At 34.9% G+C, this 27746-nt stretch overlaps 6 protein-coding genes across 7 annotated transcripts; 3 read left to right on the top strand and 3 right to left on the bottom strand.

Annotated features, from left to right (window-relative positions):
• Positions 1-211: 211 nt before the first annotated feature.
• LOC107193167 (asparagine synthetase domain-containing protein 1) lies at positions 212-8313 on the bottom strand. Its single transcript, XM_015582567.1, is given in 6 exon segments — positions 212-386; positions 452-864; positions 947-1867; positions 1964-2164; positions 2253-2347; positions 8205-8313. Coding segments are annotated over 6 exon segments (1914 nt in total).
• On the top strand, positions 3076-4976 carry LOC107193168 (hydroxysteroid dehydrogenase-like protein 2). Its single transcript, XM_015582568.1, has 7 exons — positions 3076-3098; positions 3205-3418; positions 3532-3737; positions 3852-4049; positions 4340-4564; positions 4652-4780; positions 4864-4976. The coding sequence occupies exons 2-7, from the start codon at positions 3366-3368 to the stop codon at positions 4974-4976; spliced, it is 924 nt and encodes a 307-aa protein (XP_015438054.1). The 5' UTR covers positions 3076-3098; positions 3205-3365.
• A 933-nt stretch (positions 8314-9246) lies between the features above and the next one.
• On the bottom strand, positions 9247-10750 carry LOC107193160 (superoxide dismutase [Cu-Zn]-like). The gene is made up of 4 exons (XM_015582558.1): positions 10681-10750; positions 10282-10345; positions 9796-10017; positions 9247-9501 (listed from the first exon to the last, which is right to left on the bottom strand). The coding sequence occupies exons 2-4, from the start codon at positions 10333-10335 to the stop codon at positions 9247-9249; spliced, it is 531 nt and encodes a 176-aa protein (XP_015438044.1). The 5' UTR covers positions 10336-10345; positions 10681-10750.
• A 713-nt stretch (positions 10751-11463) lies between these two features.
• On the bottom strand, positions 11464-15925 carry LOC107193158 (WD repeat-containing protein 63). The gene is given in 12 exon segments (XM_015582557.1): positions 11464-11700; positions 11820-12167; positions 12266-12445; positions 12597-12897; positions 13011-13239; positions 13332-13655; positions 13728-14073; positions 14220-14321; positions 14422-14670; positions 14845-15165; positions 15240-15671; positions 15912-15925. Coding segments are annotated over 12 exon segments (3072 nt in total). The 5' UTR covers positions 15915-15925.
• A 954-nt stretch (positions 15926-16879) lies between these two features.
• LOC107193165 (neurexin-4) lies at positions 16880-25729 on the top strand. 2 transcript variants are annotated; one of them, XM_015582564.1, is made up of 8 exons: positions 16880-16996; positions 17463-17555; positions 20734-20930; positions 21631-21772; positions 21843-23357; positions 23452-23757; positions 24175-24801; positions 24876-25729. In XM_015582564.1, the coding sequence occupies exons 1-8, from the start codon at positions 16933-16935 to the stop codon at positions 25727-25729; spliced, it is 3798 nt and encodes a 1265-aa protein (XP_015438050.1). In that variant the 5' UTR covers positions 16880-16932. The 2 variants fall into 2 exon arrangements, with proteins under 2 accessions (XP_015438050.1, XP_015438051.1); XM_015582565.1 differs by lacking the exon at positions 20734-20930 and adding an exon at positions 19887-20083.
• Positions 18195-19162, top strand: LOC107193166 (L-aminoadipate-semialdehyde dehydrogenase-phosphopantetheinyl transferase). The gene has a single exon (XM_015582566.1). The coding sequence runs from the start codon at positions 18246-18248 to the stop codon at positions 19098-19100; it is 855 nt and encodes a 284-aa protein (XP_015438052.1). The 5' UTR covers positions 18195-18245; the 3' UTR covers positions 19101-19162.
• Positions 25730-27746: the final 2017 nt, after the last annotated feature.

Here is a 27746-nt window from a genome sequence, read left to right as displayed (position 1 = left end):
CAAAAACTACATTAAAAATAATCTTTTTATAATATAAGGACACACATAGGGATCAGTATAGAATATAACAAAAACAGCAATGTACTTAGAATATCGCAAGCTTGATGAAAGTGCGGTATATTAAAGAGGTCTACAATTAAAGAATTTATATGTTATAACACTAATTGAGATATTCACTGTTTTATACAAGTACATTATACAAACCATTGTCTCACAATCTGTTTGATACATCCTTAGCATTTTCCTTACTATTAGCAATTCGTGATCCAAATTGGAAAGCTCTCTTAGGAAAAGTGGCAGTGCTTTGAAACCCAAGTTTATATGCTAATAAACGTAATAATAACTTGTCTCCTAAACCGGATGGCATTTTATCTGTTGGATAGCACCTATAAAGAATTTAACGATTCCAATTCCTTGTTATTAACTGCAATTCGTTTAAATTTGGATTTACCTTTCCCATGGTTTTAACTGTTGAACATATTCTACTACATTTTCATCTAAATATGGTAGTCTAGATTGCTTTCCATGGTCAGATACAATACGATCATCTCGACCCAAATTTCTTTCCGAAATTCTAGCTAATTCAATGCTCAGTTCCTCTGCCAATGCATTCCAACCTTTGTGTTTGAGTATTGTTCTATGTCTCATATATCCACCAAACAATTCATCCGCACCCATGCCTAGCAAGAGTACCCTACACGGGGATTCATAAACACGATTGCTTGTAGAAAGAGTACCTTTTGCACGACTTGCAAACCACACAGCACAACCTAAGCTTTCATCTAATATCGTACAACGTGGATAGAGTAAATGACAAATTCGTAAAGAACGATATTCCTGCAATTCTGCTTGAGTGATATTAACCTGAAATAATTGTATGTGACTATGCAATCGTCGGTATTAAAAACATTTTAAAAAGAAATACGTAAAAATTCTAATACTGTACTTCTATAAAATTCCACTTCCTATTAGGGCAAATCTTTAAGAGTTCTAAAAACGTTTGCTTCCCAGTTCTTCTATCAGGAACATCATACTGGTCTTGTACAACTTGTTTCTCGTGATTTGCTTTGGACTTTATGAATGTGTTAACGGATTTTTCGAATGCAACATTAATCAAATCTATACATTCATTTTGTGGTACATACTTATCAGCAATTAATGTTAAAATACCAGAATCTAGACCCCCAGAAAAAAGTATGCCTATTTTTGTATGATTACATGTAACACTTTCTCGATTTAAGAATAGTTTAATACAATTTTTACAAAGCTTTGGTTGCTTCTTTATTCTTACTTCCACAGCTTTGTAAAGAAGTTGCGATAAACGATCTACTCGTTTGTATATATCTTTATTTTTTAACAAGTGTTCTAAAGTCTTGAAAGATTGTTCAAAATGAGGGCAGTTTTCAAAACATTCTATATCATTAATACTAGGATGTAAGTGTATATTCGTTGTTATATTGGAATGCAGTATAATTTCTTTAATATCAATATCCACATTTAATTGCATTTCTAATGCTTCAATAACATCTGTGAATCTTAAATCTGGTTCCCTCCATGGATAGCATGTAAGATTTAATCTCAAATTAGCCAAGTTCATCATAAAAATACCAATTGCAGGAACTTCTACAACTCCATTAATCTGCTTATGAGCAACAGATGTTAATGTTAAAATATTTTCATCCGTATTTGATTTTAAAAGCAAACTATGCCGTCCTAAAACATCTCTACCAAAGTATATTAGATTACTGGTCTTTTGAAAATATATAAAACTATATGGTCCTTGAATGTCTTGAAATACAGACATTACATTTGAAGATGATTGAAGTGCATTCAATAGGAAATCTGTGTCACATATATCATCTTGAATCTGAAACAAAGAATACAATTAGTAGACAACTATTCGAGACATAAATATATGGCAATGGAGCAAATGCGATCTCATACTTTGTTACAAGATATTTACCAATGTTCCAAAGAATACATCTCCATTCCATAAAAGAATATTACCAGCAGAATCTATGGCAGGTTGTACACTCAAATTGGTACCTTGCATCCATAATACAGAAGCTGCAAAGTGACCACACCAATTTTCAGTTAAATGTTCAATCCTTTCAGTAATACTGTCAGGGCCACGAGCAAATATTAAATCCTTACAATAGTTCCACTAACATAGAATAATATAACATCAGTAATATATACTCCTGCAATCAGACTATAGAGGTTTACTTTTAATAACATTACAGTAATACTACCTCATTTGGAACTTGCGAATTGTTCTTTTGGTTTTGTGAAACATAACAGAATATACCGCACATTGTTCACCGGTATATATAAACATAACCTTAACCTACAAATATGTGTATGCATGTATGTACATACGTACTTACATACATATATATACAAAATCCCTTCGTCGTATTTATTTACGATATTATTACATATTGTAAAAATTTGTTTTTGACAAACATTACTGACTGTTTCACGACTCTTCTCCTCCTGCGTTTTCACTGACTTGCTGCAGGCAAAAGTGTGTGCAAGGTGTGATGTGTGTATAAATAAAAATTCAAGCAATGATATAAGTGTAGTGGTGAGTGGTGAGTGGTGGTGTCACACGCTCGTGTGGAGTTGACATGGTTGGAGAATACGTTAACCAGATGGAAAGGGAAAATCCACTCCACTCCCGTTCACAGCTTCACATATATATGTGTGTATTTAACAGTATTTAGGAACTGGACATTGTACCGTACTGGGGTGTAATTTATTCGTAGTGTACAGATCTCACTTTGCTTAGTGAAAGAAACCTCCGTTTCGTTGTCGTTGGTGCAATTAAATAGAATAATCTGAAACTTCATTATAAGGGTTATTGCCGTTGACAGATCGACGATCTATTTACAATATGATCAATACAGGGTATGTAATGTAAATTATATCAAAATATTCTAGTTATTGTAACGGTGATAAATAATTGTGAATGCTGTTAACAAATAAAGGAATTACCATTGAGATAATAGTATCATCTGTGAATTTTTAACATAGAAAACTTGCTGGTCGTACTATTTTTATTACTTCAGGCACAATATATACTGCAGCTACAGAGAGTAATTATTTTTATTTTACCTAGAATGACAATTTTAAGTATCATGTTATACTGTTCCAATATTTTCTTATAAAAAAAATAATAAAGAAAATGTTATTGTGTTTTAGTTGAGGAAGCAGGTGGAAAAGCATTACCTTGTGTTGTAGATGTAAGGAATGAAGAACAAGTAGTTGCTGCAGTAGAGAAAGCATTTGATAAATTTGGTGGTATTGATGTTGTTATTAATAATGCAAGTGCAATTTCTTTAACAGGCACAGCCTCTACAGATATGAAAAGATATGATCTTATGCATAACATCAATATCAGGGGAACATTTCTGGTGTAAGTATATAAACTGTATAAATGTTCATTAATGATAACAATGTACATTAACTGAATTTTCAAATCAGATAATAGAAACATTTCAGATAATTGTGTAATGTTATCACTTCAAGGTCCAAAGTTTGTTTACCGTATCTAAAGAGGAGTCATAATCCACACATAGTAAATATTAGTCCCCCATTGAGTATGAAACCAATATGGTTTAAAAATCATGTTGCATATACTATGTCTAAATATGGTATGTCTATGTGTGTCCTCGGTATGGCAGAGGAGTTTAAAGGGGATGGTATTGCTGTGAATGCAGTTTGGCCAAAAACTGGTAAACCTGAAATTCAGTCATGTTGCTATTATAAGTTGCTGCATGCATTTCTTATTAAATTTAATTTGTTACTTGCTTTTTTGAATAACTAGACGTTTTCTGCTATCGTTTAAGCTATTTATACTGCTGCAATTGAAGTGCTATCTGGTCCTGATTCGAGTAATTATAGCCGTAAGCCTGAGATAATGGGAGATGCTGTTTATTCGTTAATTTGTAAAGACAGTAAGTCTGTCACTGGAAAATTTTTAATCGACGAAGAACTATTGAAAAGCGAGGGAATTACCGATTTTACTAACTATGCGTGCAATCCAGGTAAGCGTATTAGACACGATTACTTAACCGTTTGAGTGCCACGCAGCGCAATCACGCTGTTCAGATTCCATGTCGCAAAGTGCCACTAAACCAAATTGTTTTTCCTTTCGATTTCGACGGGAATATTATAAAAAAACGACATCTTAGCACTCGTCTACGTAAAATGAAACAAGCGCCATCGCGCCGTTTGGCACTTTTCGACAAAGTTTCTGCAATGATCCCTGGCACTCAAAAGGTTAAATATACGGTTTTTAATCTGTATAAAATTATAATCTTGTTTTCTGTTTTAGCAAATAAGAACAATTTAATGCTTGATTTCTTCTTGGAAGACAATCTAGCGGAACTAAGTTTGCAAGGTCAGTTGGAAAATAGTTACTCGCAAAAGAAGACTGAGAGTATACAGGATAGTAGTAAATCAAATTTAAAGATTGAACAAGTATTTACTGCTATTGAAGCTAATTTAAGCAACGAACTAGTTAACAAAACAGGCGCTGTATTTCAATTTAATGTTAAAGGTAATCAGTGATTCGTAATAATCCACATACAATGTACATTTAACGATTCGTAATAGTTAAATGCATTGTTTGATATAAATATCATAGGCGACGAAGCTGGTACATGGTACTTGGACCTTAAAACTGGTAAAGGTTCGATGGGGAAAGGAGAACCAAGTCAACCCCCAGATGCCACATTAACAATGGACTCTCAGAACTTCTTTGCAATGTTTACTGGTGAGTAATTATACTGAAATAGAATATTAAATTTATGTAACTGGTTCTTTACATTAGAACCTTCATTGTTTATGAATATCTAGGAAAATTGAAACCAACATCAGCATTCATGATGGGAAAATTAAGAATCCAAGGTAATCTCCAGAAAGCAATGAAATTAGAAAAATTAATGCAAAGTTTGAAGTCTAAACTTTAAAAATAAAAAGTATAAAAGTACTTTTTTTTAAACGAATATTCACCTATTAACTGATTATAACAAAAATGACTATATTCAAGTTGTTTTTTGTCAATATTTAGTATCATATGTGAAATATTTATATGACCACCACAAGTGAATATAAAATATATTTTCATATATTCTTGTAATATTTTATAATTGTTAAAAGAATTAATTTATACTCACAAATATAAATTTATACGAATTGCATTGTTATACAATTGTGTACATTATTATTACTTAAATGGTATCCTTCTGTAATGTATGTGGATGTAGAATGTATTTTACTACTAAAGCTTTTGCTTCTTCGAATGTACCGAAAAAAATAAATCCTCCTAAAGTTATCCACATAACTCGGGGACCAACACCAGCATAAAGTCTGCAAAATAATTGAAGGGCTTACTATTATAATACAGTGTACAGGTATAATTCACGAAGACAAATCTTACCCAGATAAACCTCTTTCTTTATAAATGTCTTGAAGTATATACAGCATTTTCAGATGCGAAGATCTTGTATTTGTTTGAGCAAGCATTATTCTTGTTTTTATAACGTCTAATGGTGTGGTAACAATAGCAGATATACCCCCTAACAATTTTTAGGTAAACAATTATAAATTAAACGAGATTACAGTAATGTGTAACTAAATAAATTTTAAACCTGCAACTGCTCCACACACAGCACTCTCCATTGGAAGAATATTTCTGTCTATGTATACACTGTACACTTTCTTAAAATATTCCCATAGAGGAAACTGAATGAAGCTGAAAGGCACATCTCTCAATACAGTACTCCAGTACCCACGATACAGTAATCTAAGACTAATGTCCTTTGTATTTGAAACTAAGGCCTGTTTCCTTTGTTTCACTATTTCTATGGGTACTCGTATTAGACATGTTACCTGTATCAGAAATACATGAAAACTTAACTCGATTTTGATAATAGGAGCAAGTATTACCATTTCTGCTAAAGATGCTGCACCCATATGAAGCAAGGATGAATACTTTCCAGGAACTTTACATTGTGCTACAGTTTTAATACTTTCGTAAGTCACAAAAAACAGCGATGCTAAAATATTACACGAAATACAATTGATTTCAAGAAATTTCATATTTATATTGTATTCTATGTATATTATGGAGTTTACCAGTAGGTGCAGAACCAATTGCTACTGGAAGAATTCCTTTATAAAGACCAGAAAATCCTCCTGCTTTTATAAATCCTTGTTTAGCTTGCAACCGTGTTTTCAGTGTGTCTAATGGAAATAACACTAAGTCAACAGAAGTACCAGCTAATCCTCCAGCCTAAAAATTTGGAATATTTAGTTAAAAAATTATTTAAAATATCAAATGTTTTCGTAGATAAAATAAATCTGTAAAATATGAGATGTTATTTAAATTTCCCGCAAATTCTGCATTGTATTTACTACACACTGTTACAAATATTACGTTTAATTACATGGACAAAAAAACAAATTTCACTTACTATCAACGAAGAAACGAAAATAAATTTCGTATTTATTATGTTTAAATGTTCCTTATCTGTTGTCATTTGGTACTGATATTTAATGAAACACTTAAATTGTACGAGACACAAAAATTCATGTATCCAAATAAATATATAAATACATACGTACACATGTAAGTACAGTACATACATAGTATGCTCGAACGTTTCTAACCAAAGATTACGTCGTATTTATGTACATATTTACGTTATAGTTTACTAACGAAGACAAATACCAGTTTATTGTTGAAAATAAAAATTACATTATTAAAATAATAATTCAATAGATTATTACAATTTAATTTTTATACATTTCCGTCTCGTAAATTTAATATATATATATATATATATATATATATGTATAAATTATTGTTTTAAATAGCGGACGAATGGGGTGAATATACCCACTAATACTCTTAATATTATATAGAAGAGTGGAAAAACGAGAAAATTAGTACTTTGATAACGAATCCATAAACTTCGTGTGTGTAAATGTGTTGGGTACTCATGTATATGTATACACACGTTTACTACTTGCTTCCAGATTGTGTCTTTATTTTTTTGTTAATTTTTTTCTAACATTATAACCAATCCTTGTATCTTGTTTTTACTAATTAATAAATATTAATTTTTAAACCCATTAACTCCTAGACCAAAAGCTTTTTATAATCTGTCTTTTAAACATAAATAATGATAAATATGAAATTGATTGTTGTAATAAACTAAAAATAAACTTCACCCTTTTTTACAGTTCTACTTAATGAATGTATACAAGTTTGTGAAAACTTAAACATTAAACTCCACAATGTATAATATAAAATGGAATTTTATCTATCGTCTAAATGTATAGGTAGAGTTTGTATCTGAAGTTCCACGAGAACTAGTTAACTTTGCTGATTGAGGGTTGGGTATACGAAAACCATGAGACATTGCACATTCCTTTCTTGCATTGAAAGATTGACATGACATATTAGATCCATAAGATGATAAATATGAATTTACAGTGTTCCTGCAAATGTAAAAATATATAATTTTATTCACTTATTTTATTTATGTACATTGTAGAACATAGAACAATATATGCAATATGCTCATTAATCTATAATAATATATTCTATACCTTGTTCTGTTTCCTTTGCTTGTAGAATTAATTGGTGTCGAAGTATCACTCAAAGAGTTTAACGTTTTATTATGTATCTCAATAGATATGAGTTTTTTTCTTAGTTCTGCATTCACCATTTTTATCTTATTATATTTTTCTCTATGTAATTTCATATTCTGAGCCAGATTATAATAATGAGACTTCAGTGTTTCGTATTTTTTATCCTTGAATTTAACCGTACGATTAACCACATTTCTTTATTTAATACGCATAAAGCTTGCAAAATAACTAACAATTTCAAGAAAACGTTGTATTACGATCTTCATTTGATTACTTTGAAAACCATATATTTTGTTCAATGATTCCAATGATTCGTTGAGTGGAACAAAATAATTTTCTACCCTCGACAAGGAGGGTTGTTGTAATTCTACGGAATAAATGTCCGCTTGTTGACACTGAGGACATTGTTTCTCTGCTACATTACGAAAGATAATAATTCGTATAAGTTTAAATCATGAAATAATGTTCTACTTTGTTATGTTATTTTTAGTCTTTATTTTACAATGTAAAGTACTGTCTTTGAATTTCCTCATTCTTACCTTGTTGAATACATCCGTTACAATATATATGACCGCATTGTGTCAAACAGAACGGTTGTTTCCCTCTATGAGCGGTAGAAAAACACTTGTTACAAATGACCCCGTCCATGTTTGCTACGTCTCTTATGAAAGAATATGATAAAATTGTAACTACTAAGTCGTGATGTTATTAAATTAATCACTTGTATGAAACGCTTGTCTTTTATAAAATTGAAAAATTAGTTTCCAGAAGGATATGTTTGAATTAAATTTATATTGGAATTAGGGATGCTCGATACAATTCGGATACATGTAAATATCGATATTTTGTATCGATATTTTAGGCAATGATATATCGATATATCGATACTCCACGGCTCAATATTGCCTTCCAATACGAATGTGCGGTCCTGACCGTCCCAACTTTTTGTTTGCGACATTTGTATAGTTTTGTATGGATAGTGTTAGCCGTACGGGTAATTTTGACCGTATTTAGATTTATCTATTATTTAAGCATAAAATATGTTACAATTAAAAGAAATTATTTTATTTCCAAATAATGTGCCTTTAATTAAGCGTTGTGTAAAATTAAAAAAAAAACAAAATAAACAGTGTATATAAATAATGTTTTATTTGTCCAAAAGATATTTTTGAAAGCACCATTTCCTTAGTGCCTTAGTTTATTACGTTTACTGTAGAAACATTTATTGCCCCTTAATGGTGCTATCTACATAGTATACATATGCGTATACAATATAGTACAGGAAACAGTAACTTTAATGTGTGCCACTGCGAAAATATTAAAAAAGTTACATATCCAATCTTGGACACTTTCCGGAACAATCCCGCCTAATCCGGGACGTCTGATGGTCACCAGATTAGTGTAAAGGAGTGTCAATTCTAAGAGAACTAAAAGGTATCCATAATAACAGAGTACGCATAACTGGAAACAAGTGAGTATAAGACAATAAAAATATAATAGATTATACCTTTTTCATATATTCTGATACTTAAATATTTTCTAAAGATTCTTATCGAAAATTTGTGTAATAAAAAGAGAACATTATGAAGCACTGATAGTGCCGCAAGCTACACGACCTCCAGAGTTTCCAGTAGTTAAAGAGTCTGGACTCATTCCTAATCCTAAATCATCTTCACCGGCATGAACAACAATAGCACGTCCGAGAATGTTGTGTGGTCCGGCGAGAGATATTAAAGAATCTGTGATATCCACACTAGCTTCTCCATGAGCATTTGCCAAAATGTTACCCAAATCCCCAACATGTCTCACAGGACTACGTTGTCCACCGTGCGTGACCTGCGGATGCATAGATTGTCGTACTTATTAATTTTTACAATATACTTAATTAACATACATATCAAATAGAAAATTAACAAGTAATCATAAAAAAGATATTTTAAGTAATAAAATTATTATAAGGGATCAAGGATTATCTGGAAGTTAAATATATAAAACAAAGAAAGGAACTGATATTTGACTAAACGTGAAATGGTATTTTTTTCCCATAGGAATATGTAAAATTATTATCATGTTACAACATTATTACCACGTATTGTCTAAATGTTACATTCTTTACAATTTACAACATACCTTAGTAGGATTAAAATGTGGACCTGCTGAAAGGCATCCTTGCCGTATATCTCCTTTCTCGTGTACGTGGAAACCATGTAACCCTTCGGAAAGACCATATATTTTGCCAGTCATTTTCACTGGACAACTTTCTTCGTCTTGAGTAAGAATGAGATATCCTGTTACGTTCGCGATTTCTACATTGTCAGGCGTTAGATGTACGACTGCCCGTAACGTTTGTTGCTAACGGAAAAGTATACAAATTGAAAGAAATGAATATTCGAATGATTTTTACGTAAAAAAAATAATACGATAATAATGATATCTCTCCTCGATAGAAACTTCAATATGGTACCAAAATGACGGCGGTGAAATCGTCCAAGAATAAAATATTTCTTTTAACACACACGGAAGAACTTTGTGTTATTTTTTGTTAGTAGGATTATCTCTATCCGATTTGCAATTAAGTCTTATTATAGTTAAATTACATTGTATTTCCGATCTTACGTTTGCCACAGCAACACCGATAACGATGAAAAGCAATGCCACTGATTGATGCATTGTAAATTCCCTGAAAGGATACGTAATAAATTATATCGAGGTACCTATGACACCGATTTTATGAATCATTCTACCGGATTACTTGAATCTAAACTAAACACTGTTTCTCTAAATGTTTACGCAACTGCGATTGGTTTCACCGGAAATATCTTTCTCCGAAAGCACGTTAATATATTATTCGAATTATATACATTAAAATGAAACATTTTTTAATCGTGTTTGAGATGAGAACAACATTTTGTAGTTTGTATAACAACAGTATATAGACTGTAACATCTATGATTTGAAATACTCGCAATTTCGTAGTTGTTACATCATGTATGTATATTTATTGAAGACTCTAACCTTGAGAAAGAAGCGCAGAAAGTGAAAGGATGCCGCTACAAAGACGACGTAGATGCTCAGTATCACGATTATTGACCAACTGGCTGGATGTTGGTGGAACTTATGTTTATACAGGAGTCGATATCATGCAACCCCACTCACCTTCGATCTCAGGCCGATTTTTATAAGTTATGCATTACATATACATATATACATATATGTACACATACACACACGCGCGCGCACGCGCTTCCAGAACGACCAATATGTGGTAACCGAGTGATTCTAAAATCCACATCAATGTCTCTAAACAACATTAGCCCAGTTATAGCCTGTCTTTCCTTTTCCGTCTGGTCTTAATGACTTGTCACTTGTCACGCCCAATTTTGATCAGCTGTACTCGGATAGAGAATCGCCATTCGTATCATAAAAACACCTTAGACTCCAACCGTGGTACTCTTGTGCATCAAGCCTATCGCCTTAATTGAAACCAGTGTTGGACAATAGTTATAATTAATACGAATGGTACGAATGATTATTTATTCGTTATTTTTATGGAATTAAAAATTTATCCCCTAATATGGATCACTGTTTTTATCGTCCGACAACTCGAAGTACAAGGCACGCATGACGAAAATGTTGACGACCTTCAAATGTCCAAAAGGCCTGCGGGTACAAAAAGAGCACGACCAGTGAATATTGAAATAATTTTTGCCCAAGATTTAGGTTCAAAATCGTGTCTCTATTAGGATGTTCATTTCAAATTGTTTTAGTAGAATCAGAAGCTCTCCCAATTCCAATAACTTATTTCTTCTTCGCCTTGTTAAATTTATTTTCTAACTGGTAATCCATCGAGACTCGTCTTGATTTCCCTTCCCGTAACGTTGTCCGCCAATCGAACGTATGAATCAAGGGATTCTTCTGCAGATATGCCAACACTTCCGTCTGCGTCTCCATGAAATTATACACAATCTCTTCGTCCGGATCAATGTAAGACACATCCTTCGAATTAATCAAAACATTCAAGAAATGGCCGTCATATTAAATGCAATGTATACATTTATAATCCCAAGCCTGACTACTAATGTTATGCTGATAAAAAACCAGCCATATATTTTTATACCCAGAACTGTCTTTTTGCCTTTTACTTGCCGATTCACCTGAAGTACTTCTCCCTGAAGGATCGTGTCCGTCAACGTAACATCCATTTGGGTTTTTCTTGGACCAGATTGCATCGGCGGACTCAACGAAACGCGTACGTTTTCCGGTTGACGCTCAGGGAAAAACATACTCATCGTGTGATTACAAATGTCATTCTGCATATTCAGCGTTTCCTGCAGTTTCTCCTTCTTCTTTTGCGCGTCCTCTCGCATCTTCAATATAGGTTCACGTTGTCTTTCGAGCTCGTCCTTTCTCAAACCTTTCTTCTCCAAAAGAACATGTTGCATACGTTTTAATTCCATCGCTTTCCATCTTTCTCGCGCTTCAGCGATTATTTCCAATGGTGTCTACGCATGTAAGATATTACCAATCACGAGATATCCGCATTTTTTCGAGCTCTCATACTATGACGCTAGATTCGATATAAATCATTGCGATTAAATACCGTCGTAGTCTTCGCTACTTCCGACGTAGTTGTGTCCGCCTCTGCTAATTTGTCTTTAGCCCTCTCCGTCTCTTCTAATTTTTTCCTTTCCGTTATGTGCTGCACCAGTCTCTGTTTCTCTTCAATTATCTCGTGATGCGTCTCCCGCCATAATTTCTGCCAATTTCTGCAATTCTCTATCTGAAATGTACAATTGATGATTCGATTATATTCTAGTACTCTGACTTAATGGAGAAAATCGTTTTATTTTTCATTAAAGCAATGCTTATTTCATCTGTGAGACTACCGCCTATACATATAGTTATAGTATAGATGCCACCGAGATCGTTACCCTCATTACTTGTCGTTTTATAAAATTGGTCATCCACCGTTCGTTGGCCTTGTCAGATTTCAGAAATGTGTCCGGTGGCAAGAACATCCTTAAAGCGCCATTAAAGTCGCAAAATCCTACACACTGTGGATTCAAATACAAGGGATGAGTATAAATCCCCGTAATTATACGACCCGATAGACTTTGAACGATGCAGGGCTCTTCGCTTTTCACGACAAAGTCCCAGATCTCGATGCTGCCATCCATTCGTGCCAAAATCAGGACGGTCGGACGATAGCTGCCCCATGACGCAGCGCTGTATCTGAATTCGAGAAACACCCGTTATAATCGTACACATGGATTATAACATGTACCTTTTTATAACAACACTTTCTCTCACGACTGGATACCCTGCCTTAAACGTACAATCCTTACCCAACAGTCGATTTCTTCCACATTAACGGTGTATCGAATGTCTCCTTCCAAATGGCAAATATTTTCCCTCCTATCGTGGCTACGATATCGTTGTAAATCCTAGGTCTTACCGAGTGAGTTATCGGTCCGTCGTGTACCTTCTTGCACCAGGACCATTCGCAAGTCTCTGTGTGGACAGTTACATCGGTGGAAAACTCGAATCCCTTCCACTCGACGCAACCGAAGTCACCTAATGATAACAAGTATCCGAGGCACGTTACCAGCTGCTCTCGAATCCGTTGGTTCAACTGACCGGACTAATTAGACCGACTATCAACCCACCTTCAACAGTGCCCACGCATATTCTCGGCAGCATCTCGTAATCCGGTTTTTCCACTATATTTTTAAAAAATCTTCTAACGGTAATGTCCTTCGCAGGTGGAACGAGATCGACGCGCTTCTTCTCAAATGTCGGTACAAAGATACTAAGGGTAGTTATCCGCACTCGACGGCTGATATCGGGATGTTGTACTATTAGCAGGTAATGTGGTTGGAAGATACGATCAAGATGCTTATACGGTGAAGCGGCTTTCATTGTCGCGGGTCGCTTCAATGGCCACTTCTTCTTCGCGATTCGATGCTTATCACTTTTCAATTTTTGTCGCCTTGCGATAAACAACGAACGATTACAGTGTTTATGTTACAGAAGAACAGGACAATCTTGCGTGTAGTGATTCTATCAGTCCACTAACTTTAAATCCCAGAAGGCAATCGTGCCATCATCGCTAGCGGTAAGAAATTGAACTGTTAATTCATCCTCGGCAACGTCTTCCGGTAACGATGATATTATTCCATTTTCATCGACTTTGTTGTAAGGCGGGAGCCACGATATATGTGTTATCGTTCCTCTTTGACTGTCCTTCAACGAAGACATCGCGGTCGGTCTGATTGTGCAGGTTCCCGATATTTGTCGCAGCCACGTAGTTAGATGCCTTATCGCGAGCTTGTGCTTCACTTGCGCCGGGGTTTTTACAATTACTGTCTCGATCTGTTCGATCTTCCCGGGTATATGCCAGACCACGACCTACAGATTACTCGATAAATGAAGAATAAGTCTATACGGTAGTTTTATAACATAACAAAAATGCGTATTTTATTTAGGCTAGTGTTACTTAACTGGCCGTTTTCGCAGCCACCCACGATCAGATTCGGTTCCAGTGGATTTGTGGCTACCGTAGTTACCTCTCTTGTACACTCGAGAATTAATTTCGGTGTCAAACTGTCGTTAAACGACCATACCAAGACGTAATTATCGTGGTCAGCCTTCAGCACCTACGTTGAGGATGCAAGGATCGACAAAGCGGAACACGATTCCTTTCTCAGAAGGGAACATCGAGTTTCCATGCATACATTTTTCAAAAGCAGTACTCACATCCTCGATCAATTTAGGACCAACTAGACGGTGACTCTTCGAGTACCGTGTATAGGCAGCAAATAGAACTCCTGTCCACAGCGTATGCCATGAAACATCATTGATCACTTTCTCCACCACATGAGTACCATAATGAAAACTCAGATGTTCCTTGTAGCTTTCTGGGACGGACCACTGCGTATCTCTCGAATTATGCACCAAGTTCATATAGTCGTTCGTGTAGATGTCCCAAGTGTCGTTTAACAGTACCTGTGGACGTACAATATGTATAATTCTATTCGAAGGTTTGGCAATACAAGAAGCACAATGTCAGACAACGTAGAATATTGTCGCGGGAGTGTTAAAACTAAAACTAAAACTAAAACTAAAACTAAAACTAAAACTAAAACTAAAACTAAAACTAAAACTAAAACTAAAACTGACTTCATCGCACACTTCGTCCGTGAAACGACGAAGAAAATTCCTCAGTTGATCCAGTTGTTCCTCGTTGAAGGACGAAATATCCGGTGACTTGTACTCGTAGCCGTACTGGCTCCAGCAATTTGTGGGCGTTGAAATTACCGTCTGCGCCTCGATGTCGCGAATCTTTCGCGTCACTTGTGTCGCATTTTGCATCAGTCTTCGTGATATATTTTCGAAAGTTTGACGATAAGGAAGCAGTTCGACATATCCGTCTATTTGATCGTCGACTGCCCTGTCTACCAGTTGCAGCTCTGTGTTCAGCACCTCGGCGGTAGATATATACTAAGAGAGTATATAATTATACATATAGTATAAATACTTTAATAACGTCCATCCCATTTCGCTCTATCTGATACCTCGAGCTCTAAAAGTGGCCTTGTATTTGTAACGATAGTCGCTTCGATTTCTACGCTGCTTCCAAGCTCCTCCCATTTGCCCAGCGGTTTATAAACCGCGTTCCTGACACGGTTCTCAAGCCCTTCCCTCTGTTTCCTGATATATTCTATGACTGCTTCTTGTCCCTCGGGGGTCAAACAAATGTAGAATTGTCCCTCTTGAGTTAGCGACGGAACATAGCCGATAAGTATTTTTTGGTCCGGGAACTCGTATATTTTGTCTTTCACCGGCAAAAAATCACTGCTCTCTTCGTGGAGATCGATATTGTCTTGGATAATCTCCTTCCTAATGTATACCCAAGGATATTCAGTGCTGACGTTCTCCCCTATCACGCAACCGATTACTTTTTGCGTCAGGGGTGATAGATTTATCCTTGCTATACCTGGCATACCCTGAAAGCAATTTCAAAGTAAGCCTCAGTTAGTGTTTACACGAAATTGGAATTTATTAAATTCGACTGGAAACGTTCGAAGCGCCACCTTGCAGTTTCCCTGTGTTTAAATAGCGCGCGCTGAAAATCATTTTCCCTCCTAAACTACGAATGTCTTTTGAAAGAGAAAGAAAGCCCAGATTGCAAAGTGCCAGACCTTGTTGGTTGACCTTAGATGTTTGACGGTAATTCAGGGCTTTACCATTGAAGTGGAGTACCGGATTTCTTTTCGTGGCTCCTGTTTGGCAATATCATCAATCGAACCAAGCTTCAGAATGTCGTGCACCGAGGGACCGGAAGATGCATACGAATCGAGTTGGTAGATGGTTCTGCGTCTTTCTTTCGGCTCAATCTCGAGATGCACTGTTTCTTTCACCTCTTTTTCCCAATCAACTGGTTCCCTAGACAGGACTGTAAAATGATAATAATATTATCTGTAACTTTGAAGTTTCAAAAAACAAATAGCGACTAACGTCTTTCATCCCTCTCGACATCATCCCATTCCTTTTCATATTTCGATACGTATTCGTACTCTTCAACCTCGTCAAACAAGTCGTAGACATATATAGAACTTTCAAACTGATCTATATCTACATCATTTTTTTCCAGATTTCTGATTTTAACTTCCTTTTGTTCATCTTCTTCATCTCCCTCCACGCTACGATTCGATTCGGCGTCCATTATCTGTTTATTAACCTCGTACAAATATGTTACATAATCTGAATGGCACTAATTGTAAGTTGTATGAATATGCTAATTATTTATTCAGTATCGGTGTGTTTTTTCTTACTTACATTCTTATTGGAGAAATAATATCTTTATCGCTGATTGTCCACAATTCAAGTGAAATTCGACTCAGCACTATTCAATTTCAATATAGATTGTAGTAGTAGTTATGTCGTATGTATGTACACATTCTTCTGTCCCCATTAATTTGACTCGATCGATTTTTATTGTATACATATATACAATCGATTCGACTGACAACCTAGATTACCGACTAAGGTTAATAATCGATTCGATTGACAATCTAAATTGCCGACCAAGTTAACTGAATCGACGTTACCGACTAACTTTCAATAGTGTGCGTAACAGTATGTATATGTAAAAATATAACTGGTGGGAATTTAGTGAACAGCGAGTAACAGTTTCAACAACGCGTCCCGCTCAGGAGTACGTTACTCGTGTGTTGCTCTGATGCTCTTTAAAAGGGCAATGATACCATGAGTACTATCAGGTGTTTTGTGTTCGTGTTCGCAATTATATGTAACTCACTTACTTCTGCATGTAAGTACCATCGTTTTATCAATTATTGAAAATCCATTCCCAGAAAATTGCCCATTATATTCGAGATGATTCAATACAGCCAAGCCCATTTTACACAACATGGCGTATTCCAGTTAACATATAACAGATCATTCGGGAAATGAATGCATCTCGAATTTCTAATGCAATTTAAGCGTGCATAAATGTAAAATATAAAACTATTTGTAACATTAATACGCCGTAATTACACGTTTAATGTACCGTAATGTTTCTACACTACTCAAACCACCGTAGTGTTTGGACGGTTATTATGTAAAATTAACTCCTCTGGTTCAACTACTTAATCAATATTTCTTTTTTTACGTGAACTTTATAAACGACGAAAAATACACTTCACTTATTTACGAATGTTAAAGAAACATTGAAGAAATCTCGAATGGTGTATCTTGCGAACAATGTTGTTAATTCCAATTTTAATGTTAATTAGATGATGAGTGTAATGAACCACTTTTGGACAGAGCTCATTTAAGAGCCACATCACAATTACCTGAAAGAGGTCCATACAATGCAAGACTAAATGGTAATGTGTCTTTTGGCTTTCTAATAAATCCTAAATTGCATATTTATCTACATATTTACGTAATAATATTCCTTAAGTCATTTTACTTTTAATGAGAGTATAGATACATTCCACTATTAGTAGTTTGTTGCTTGCTATCTATATATTGTTATACTTTGAAGAAACAATGATCTATAGTTATTGTTAAGATTGTTTCTCTTTGTCTGTATTTAAAATTACATTGAATAACAAAGCAGGTAGTGTATTTCATATTGTTGTGTATGTATTGTTGTATCTCTAAATTAAGAGAGAGAAAGAGATGTTAGTTTTTAGAAGACCAGAGTGTGTTAAGTGGGTGTTGATCTTGTAAACACCCACCCACATATTTAGCTCAATTAAAGGAACTTCAGATCTGAATTAGCTGAATTAATCTCACTGACTCATCACACAGTTATTCTGTACATCTGATTACATATTTTTATAATGTCTACATTGTTATTCGGATAGTTAACAATATTAATATTATTTTCTGAAAAAAATTTAACATTTTTTATTTAAACTTTTGAGTAATGTTCTCTTGTCTATTTGCTTCAGGTGGATGCTAAAGAATAGCCTGGTTTTTTAATGACAAGAACTTTTTAAAAAAGCTGTGTATAACAACAGGAAGAAATAGGAATTTTTGGAGTATTAGCATATTAACAGACTGAATTAATGGATAAAGTTAATATTACAAAAATGTTTCAAAGTATTCGATGGGCATTCAATTGGAAGGAATGGAATCCAAGCGAGAAGGACTTTGCATATGCTGTTTCTTGCGTACAGTTAGAGGAGAAAGAAAGATTAGGCAGATTTGTTTTTCGTAAGGAAGTTAGGGCTTCTCTTGCAGGTAGAATAATGATGAGAAAGTTTGTTAATGCATATGGTAGTGTTCCATATAATGAAATTGTATTTGCAAGGGATAAATGTAATAAACCCATTTTGAGGGATGTGTCTTTGGGCTTAAGTTTTAATGTATCCCATCAAGGTGATTACACTGTATTGGTAGGTGAAACGAGAAAGATGACGCTAGGTGTAGATGTAATGAAACTTGAATATACCGGCGGGAAAGAATTGCAGGAATTTTTTCGCATAATGAATAGAAATTTCACATCTTCCGAATGGAACGAAATAAACGACTCGTCCGTTAATGAGTTTGAACAAATTAGAATGTTTTGCAGGCATTGGGCATTAAAAGAAAGTTACGTGAAGGCTACAGGTACAGGCATTACAGTTGATCTTAGGTCCATTGATTTCAAAACAAATTCAGAGCTCAAACAGAATTCTGTTACCACTGATACAATCTTGAACATAAACGGTATAAAACAAGATTGGTTGTTTCAAGAAACATTGTTAGATTCACAGCATTGCGTAGCTGTAGCATTACAAGAAAATGGAAAAGCTCCACAGATGCAAAATAATCTCTTTGAAATGATAAGTAGTGATAAACTCTTTGCGAATACTGTTCCATTATTTTCGGAAGATTCAGAATATACCGAAAAATACTTTAAAAAAGAGGAACATCCGTAACTACATAAGGTTCAAGTTGTAAGATATTTGATCTATTATTACTTTTTTTCCGTGGGTTATCAGCCAACTTTTGCAACTTATAACAAAGATGTACAGACATAACTATATGAATTCAGTCAGTGGGTATAATAAATTAATAAGAAACAATTGTATGAACTTTATTTCACCTTCTTATAGATTATAGAATATTATTCAGTATTAATTGAATTGTCACATGTTTTTAATTATTCATCTACATTAAACATGGATCGTCCTTTGTGCTATTTAAAGTATAATTTATTGATTGCTGTAGATCATATCAATATATTTTTTATATAAATAACATTTTTTCCTATACTATTTATAGATTACATGTTGGATATGTACAATACACATACCTGACAATGTTATATTTTCTCATTCTTGCTTGGGAAAGGGATTACTTCAAAAATAACGTGTAATCTTACAGCTTTTCCTTTTATACTGTCCCTTCAATAGTGATTGCTTTCAACTATTGCGGAAAAAAAACAATTCCGACAGGTAAATCCGGGAATATCGATAATATAATTACCCAATGAATGTGACTATGTTTAATGTAAGTACTACAAGATCTATGTAGAAACCTGATTCTCCAATGAGACAATAAATTCCTTACAAATTATGTTACCGTAAACTAATTTTATGTTTACTATAGAATAATAAATATTGTAGTACTTAATTCTCCGATAGATCTATCTATCTTGTTAAATACGACTGCTTCCTTGAGTTCATTTTGAGTTGCATGCATGCGTATATGTTGTGGCGTAGGCGGAAACGCATGGACGGCTAGCAGTTCAGACTTTGGTCAGTACCTTATTATCGACCTGGGTCAAGTAATGAACATCACAGCTGTGGCGACCCAGGGACGAGCAGTTCAAAATGAGTATGTTATGGAGTATGGTATCAGTTATGGTACAAATGGCCTGGACTACGTTGATTTCAAAGAAGAAGATGGTAATGTTAAGGTAAACCGATCTACGTCTTTTGAATCAGTGTCTGTGCTAATGTAGCCATAATCCATGAGGGGATTTTAATTAGAAAGGTATATGCTACTTAATACTGTGTCTTTAAGAGTAACTAATACATACTTACTGCACTGGCCTATTGTAATGGTAGTAGTTTAGGTTAAGCACTTGCTATTCGACTTAGGTAAGCACCTTGTTGCGAATGAGAAGAATCAATTATTTCTCCTAGATCCATCCATTATTTCGATGATGTTTAGGTAGGTATTAGTTGCATGTTTTGCACAAAGTTACACACATTTAGAAGGTTTTTGTTATTTACAAGAATTACTACACAGTAAATCAAACTTGTTACATATCATAATTACATACAACTAATTTACCTAAACTGGAACACATTTATAGTTGGTATTTAACGTAATTATTCGTCCTTGAATAACTAGATTTAGTGATTCAAAGGACAGACATAAATACCTTTGTATACATAATAATATGTACAGCATCATACCTTTGAAATACGTATACTAAAATCGAAAACAAAGTCAACATTACAATTATTCAATTATTCATAACACTCTCTTTCACACCATCCACTTACCCGCTTTGCTTCTACTCTTTTCTTTTACACATGGATATGGGGCTGGGCTTTGCAGGAGGTTCTACGTGGTCACCAGAGCTTAGCAGTTATGATCAACATCTTACTGTGGAACTGGGGGACAGATATGAGATACGCAGCATTGCCACACGAGGTCGTGCTCATACTAACGAGTATGTGACAGAGTACATTGTCCAATACTCCGATGATGGGCAAGCCTGGGCCAGTTATGAAAGCCAGGATGGCGTAGATGAGGTATTCTTCACAGAGATATTGACTATAAAAACAAAAAAGACGTAGAACTTCTTTTAACATGTCTTATAGATTGTACATACTGTACAAAATAGGACTACATATAACTATCTGACTTTCGAGCTATTCCACCCTTCTTCTGAATAATGGGAAGACATGGTTTTAATAAAGGGTGTACAACTCAAGGGTAAACATCACACCGTAGAAGTGGATTCTTTTTAATGGTGGTGGCATAAAAAGAACTATAATGTTGCCTTTTTGTATTTTGATATCATTTTTTATGAGATATCTAATCATTTTCTAAATTACAAAAGTAAAAGGGAACAAATTTTGTTGGACTTCTTTGTACTACTTTCTTCATAGAACTTTTATACCTGCTACTGTGCTTTGCATTGATAATTAACAATGCTGTACTAACATATAAATAAATAAGCATGCAGAGATATCTACTCGATTAAATTCATTTTCATTCATTTACACAGACAAAGACCTCAAATACTATTGACAGTGTACTTACCATTCTAACTAAATACCTATACATGTATGTAGTTTCAGTAACATATATACATATATATTCGAAACTTTATCGGCCAATACTTTGGGAAAAGTTTTCGTGCAAACGTTTATTGTTATTCTAAAAAGGATTGTACGATACATCTATGATAAAAGAGAACTTGTAGTTGATTTTGTTCTTTTTCGATAGATGTTCAAAGGAAATGTGGATGGGGACACTATAAAACTAAATAAATTTGAGGTGCCAATTATAGCACAATGGGTTAGAATAAATCCAACTCGATGGAGGGATAGGATATCATTGAGATTAGAATTGTATGGGTGCAATTACGGTAAGAGACCATACGTTTTCAATATAAAAAGAATAAATTACGATATCATTAATGTCTGTCTTATTTATAGTGTCCGACGTTCTCTCCTTCAATGGTTCGTCCTTATTGCGATACGATTTATTAAGAGAACCCATAGAGACTGATAGGCATTTCATACGTTTCCGATTCAAGACGAATAACGCCGACGGGGTATTAATGTACTCCCGTGGTACACAAGGAGATTACATAGCTTTACAACTGAAGGACAATAGGATGATATTAAATATTGATCTTGGATCTGGTATCATGACCAGTTTATCCGTTGGGAGTTTGTTGGATGACAATATGTGGCATGACGTTTTGATATCACGCAATAGGAAGAATATATCATTCTCTGTAGATAGGGTATTAATTAAGGGACGATTGAAAGGAGAGTTTCATAGACTGGATTTAAATAGAGCACTTTACATTGGCGGCGTTCCTAATAAACAAGAGGGATTGGTAGTTAATCAGAATTTCACAGGATGCGTGGAGAATTTTTATCTGAACGCAACAAGCATTATTCATGACCTAAAAGAAACGGAAATTACTGGAGAAAACTTACGATATTATAGAGTGAATACAATTTTCAGCTGTCCAGAACCACCCATAATTCCGGTTACCTTTCTGACTGTGGGATCGTATGCTAGACTGAAAGGATACGAAGGAATATCGTCCATGAATGTTTCTCTGACTTTTCGAACGTACGAGGATAAGGGAATAATTTTGTATCATCAGTTTACGTCGCCGGGCTTCGTAAAGTTATATTTAGACGAGGGTAAATTGAAGGTTGACATTCAAACGAAAGGAAATCCACTAGTGACTTTAGATAATTTTGACGAGAGGTTCAACGATGGCAAATGGCATCAAGTGATCTTAACAGTATCGAAAAACAGTCTCGTTTTGAACGTCGATGGAACGCCTATGAGAACGAAACGTATGCTAGAAATGACAACAGGACCAGTGTATTTAATAGGTGGTGTGCTTGGAATAGAAAGCAACCGTGGTTTTGTTGGTTGCATGCGAATGATAAGTATCGATGGCAATTATAAACTGCCAACTGACTGGAAGGACGAGGAATACTGTTGCAAAAACGAAGTAGTTTTCGATGCTTGTCAAATGATGGATCGTTGCAATCCGAATCCGTGTAAACATTCGGGGATTTGTCGGCAAAATTCCGATGAATTCTTCTGTGATTGTGCCAACACGGGTTACACAGGAGCAGTCTGTCATACTTCGTTAAATCCACTTTCATGCGAGGCGTATAAGAACATAAACTCGGTAAATCAACGAGCGGATGTTAAAATTGATGTTGACGGAAGCGGCCCCCTGAAACCGTTCCCGGTAGTCTGTGAATTTTATACGGACGGACGTGTAAGGACCATTGTCAGGCACAATAACGAACGCATGACCCCTGTGGATGGATTCCAAGAACCAGGCAGTTTCATTCAAGATATTATTTACGATGCAGACATGGATCAAATCGAAGCCCTCCTGAATCGATCCACAAGTTGTAGACAAAGAATCAGCTACGAATGTATACGTTCGAAACTGTTTAATTCACCGGGTAATTATGTCAACGGAATTAAATCATTGGCCGTGTATGTATGTATGTATGTATGTATGAAAATAATATTTGAAATGCTCTTTTATCGTTTCAGTGGCGCAAGGAGACAATTTCCGGCCAAACTCATGGTGGGTCAGTAGGAATAACCAGAAGATGGACTATTGGGGTGGAGCACTGCCAGGATCTCGTAAATGCGAATGTGGTATACTTGGGAACTGTGCAGATCCTACGAAATGGTGCAATTGTGACTCGGATTTGGACGGTGCCCTTGAAGATAGCGGTGATATTACCGAGAAAGAGTATCTTCCTGTTAAACAATTACGATTCGGCGACACGGGTACACCGGTGGACGAAAAAGAAGGACGTTATACACTTGGACCGCTCGTCTGCGAGGGAGACGGTGAGTTCAGACGATTTTCTCGGTTTTATGCATGTAAACAAGGGGAAATTTAATTTTATTTTCAAATTCTTTGGAAGGTTCTGAATTACCTTGGTTGACCACCAAGGTAAGATCAGGTAAGCCATAAAATCATCTAACGTAGTTTATAAACACTACAGATACGCGAAATACACGGCGTATCATGCTTTGGTATATATGTATAATATTAGTTGTAACATAATAGCAATTAGTAAAATACTATTTCACTATATTGATGGTTTACCCCTAAAAAAGTTCGTAGGTAGCTACGTATACTCTATACTCTATGTATATTTTATATTCCTTGTGATAAAATATACATATACAATATTCTAACATAATATCATCCGGACTGCACAACCTGCACCGATATGATGTAATTGTTTCGTTTTCTTGTAGATTTGTTCAAGAACGTAGTAACATTCCGCGTTGTAGACGCCACTATCAATCTCCCGACATTTGATATTGGTCACAGCGGTGACATTTTCTTCGAATTCAAAACAACGATTGAGAATGCTGTTATAATTCACAGCAAAGGGCCTACAGATTATATAAAAATCTCCATAAACAGCGGAAATCAGATTCAATTTCAGTACTTGGCGGGTAGCGGTCCGCTCACTGTGAGTGTGCAGACCTCTTATAGATTAGCGGACAATCGATGGCATTCTGTTTCGGTGGAGAGGAATCGCAAAGAAGCTAGAATTCTAGTTGACGGTGCATTAAAGAACGAAGTGAGAGAACCACCGGGACCGGTACGGGCACCACATTTGACGTCGGAACTTGTGATTGGTGCCACAACAGATTACAGGGACGGCTATGTGGGATGCATTAGAGCGCTTCTATTGAACGGTCAACTACAGGATCTCAGAAGTTATGCTCGGCAAGGCCTATACGGAATTTCTGACGGTTGTATGGGTAAATGCGAAAGTAATCCATGTCTTAACAACGGTACATGCCACGAAAGATACGATGGATACTCGTGCGACTGCCGTTGGACTGCATTTAAAGGTCCTATTTGTGCGGATGGTATGTTCTTTAGTTCTTGTGGAATGATATACGTATGTAGTAGGTGTCTATACATGTATATACTTTCATTATAGAAATCGGGGTAAACATGCGTCCTAGTTCTATAATAAAGTACGACTTCATGGGTAGCTGGCGTTCTACAATCTCTGAGAAGATTCGAATCGGTTTCACCACAACAAATCCTAAAGGGTTCCTGCTTGGTCTATTTTCAAACATTTCTGGAGAGTATATGACAATCATGGTCTCGAACAGCGGACACTTACGTGTCGTTTTTGATTTTGGCTTCGAACGACAGGAAGTGATATTTCCTAACAAACATTTCGGCTTGGGACAATATCACGACGTCAGAATCGGTAGGAAAAACTCGGGATCCACTCTTATTTTGCAAGTCGACAACTACGAGCCAAAGGAATTCCATTTCAACATCAAAACTTCGGCGGATGCTCAGTTCAATAATATTCAATACATGTACATTGGTAGGAATGAATCCATGACAGAGGGATTCGCTGGTTGCATATCCAGGGTTGAATTCGATGACATATATCCGTTGAAGTTACTATTCCAGGAAGACGGACCTGCAAACGTCCGTTCTTTCGGCACGCCTCTTACAGAGGACTTTTGCGGAGTGGAACCGATCACACACCCGCCGGATACCGTCGAAACGCGTCCACCTCCGCAGGTGGACGAAGAAAAAGTTCGAGCTGCGTACAACGAAACTGACACAGCCATTTTGGGCAGTGTATTAGCTATCATTGTCATAGCGTTAGTAATAATGGCAGTACTTATTGGGAGATACATGTCGAGACACAAAGGTGAATATTTAACGCAAGAGGACAAAGGTGCTGAAATAGCGTTAGATCCAGATTCAGCTGTTGTCCATTCTGCTACTGGTCATCAAGTTCAAAAGAAGAAGGAATGGTTCATTTAAGTATAAAATTGTACTGCTACTGTATCGATTCTAGAATACATCTGTAGGTAAAGATATGCTTATATGTATAATAAGTGCACTTTCAAGTGTCATACAAAGGATTTCATAGAACAATACGAAACTTCATTTCTACTGTTTCCACTTAACGATAAGTATAAGAAGAGTAGAAATGCTCTGTGAAAGAAATTACAGCCGAAGATAAACTGAACTGGTTGATAGAATATAAGAAATTATATTCAAATATCTCTTACAAGTATAAAGAAACCAGACTGGTACAAAACTAATAAAATTTTCCGTGAAAGATGCATAGAAAATATTTATCAAGGTAATTCTTATTTACTTAATTTGACTTGATATTTACATTAAAAAATTAACATTAAATAACACATCGACTAGAGTGTTATATGTATGAACACGGGTATCCAGGTTATAGAATTTCATTCCTTATGATAAAAGTTTCAGTTTTATTTTTATCAATTCCATTACTGAGTTTATTTCAATGCTTAGTTTTAAATAGTGTATTGCTAATTGTGTATTTTTAATAGTTGTGAAACACGTAAGATGTAGTACGAACGAAATTGCAATTTTAGACTATTGTTAGTTTAGATTGTGAGGTGCATAAGTATTTATTGTACTTTTGTAATTTAGATTGAACATCAGTGCAGGATAACAATATATGGCTAGATATTCATGTATTGTATGTATATCATTTTAGAAAACGAGACTAGTTATTACTTTTGTACTCCACTTGTATCGCTATCTTCATTATCGCTTGCCAAATTATTAAAAACCAATCGATCTGATAACATATTTTCGTAAAATTTCACTATTTGTGTTTCGTCTTCAAATTAGCAGTACCTTTTATTACCAGAAATCGAAATATGTACATATAAAACAGAGGTCAACGAAATGACCAATGATTTCTTGTTGCATGTAAAATACTATCTTTTCGTTTTGCGAAAAATGTTCTCAGTATTACTTGTAATGCTTACCGTCCAAAGTGCATTTTTTTTTTACCTTTTTCTTTTTTTTGTATTTATTTGTTTCTTTTGTTCGTTTATTATGTATTACAGATATTTTATTTTCTTTGACTTGTAATGATCTGAATTCACTACTGTAACTTAATTTTAATCTAGTGTCACTAATCGTGTACTGTACGTGTAACAGTGAGAGTGTACATATACCATTTTTATACGATGAAAATGTTTTATTGTAACATGCCAGTGTATATTTTATATACTGTATTCGGCAGAACGCATGTGCTGCTCAATAAAGAGAAAAATCGTAATTCTGATTATGATATAATAATTACTTCAATTACCATAAATGTGTCAAAAGACACATTATTGGTGTATTTCACTGTGATTCGGAAGGATGTTAAAGATAGCAAAGACAACAGGATTTATAAAACCAAAAGAGCAACCTGCAACGTATTTATATGTATGTACAGAGTAAAAAAGTTTTTAAATTTATCACAAACTACTCCTCCAAATGTATTAAGCGACAATTAGTAATTTATTATTGTATATAAAATAACAATGTTTTCTACCGAAGCCATACAATACACACAAATATATACGTATATATTTGAAAGCACCATAAAAGAACACGCGATAATTACAAGGTACAATAAAGAAAAAGAAATATGATAATTCTCTGAGGAAACTACAATTGTACATAAATAACTGGTGTCTTAAACGGAGTCACTGCGTAACAGAAACAAAATCATTACGTTTGAAGTATAATTCTATGCATATGTATTTAAACTATTTATCGTTTTTCTGGAAAAGATTTCATAAGTTAGTATTTTAACTGTGACAGTAAAAAAACTATTATCCCTAGCAGCTACACAAGTTTTATCCACTATACGTTTAATGAAGTTTCAAAACATTTATGAAACTTAACGATGTATGATCTGTGCTTTATACATATTTCATAGCATAGTCACATAGTAAAAATCTATATATCATATACAGACATAAATGTATGTACTTAACTCTTGTCTAACATAAGTTTT

Source organism: Dufourea novaeangliae, unplaced genomic scaffold (genome assembly GCF_001272555.1).
Source record: "Dufourea novaeangliae isolate 0120121106 unplaced genomic scaffold, ASM127255v1 scaffold665, whole genome shotgun sequence".
NCBI classification, from domain to species: Eukaryota; Metazoa; Arthropoda; class Insecta; order Hymenoptera; family Halictidae; genus Dufourea; species Dufourea novaeangliae.
Note: the sequence above shows the minus strand (reverse complement) of the source record. Positions and strands in the feature narration are given on the sequence as shown.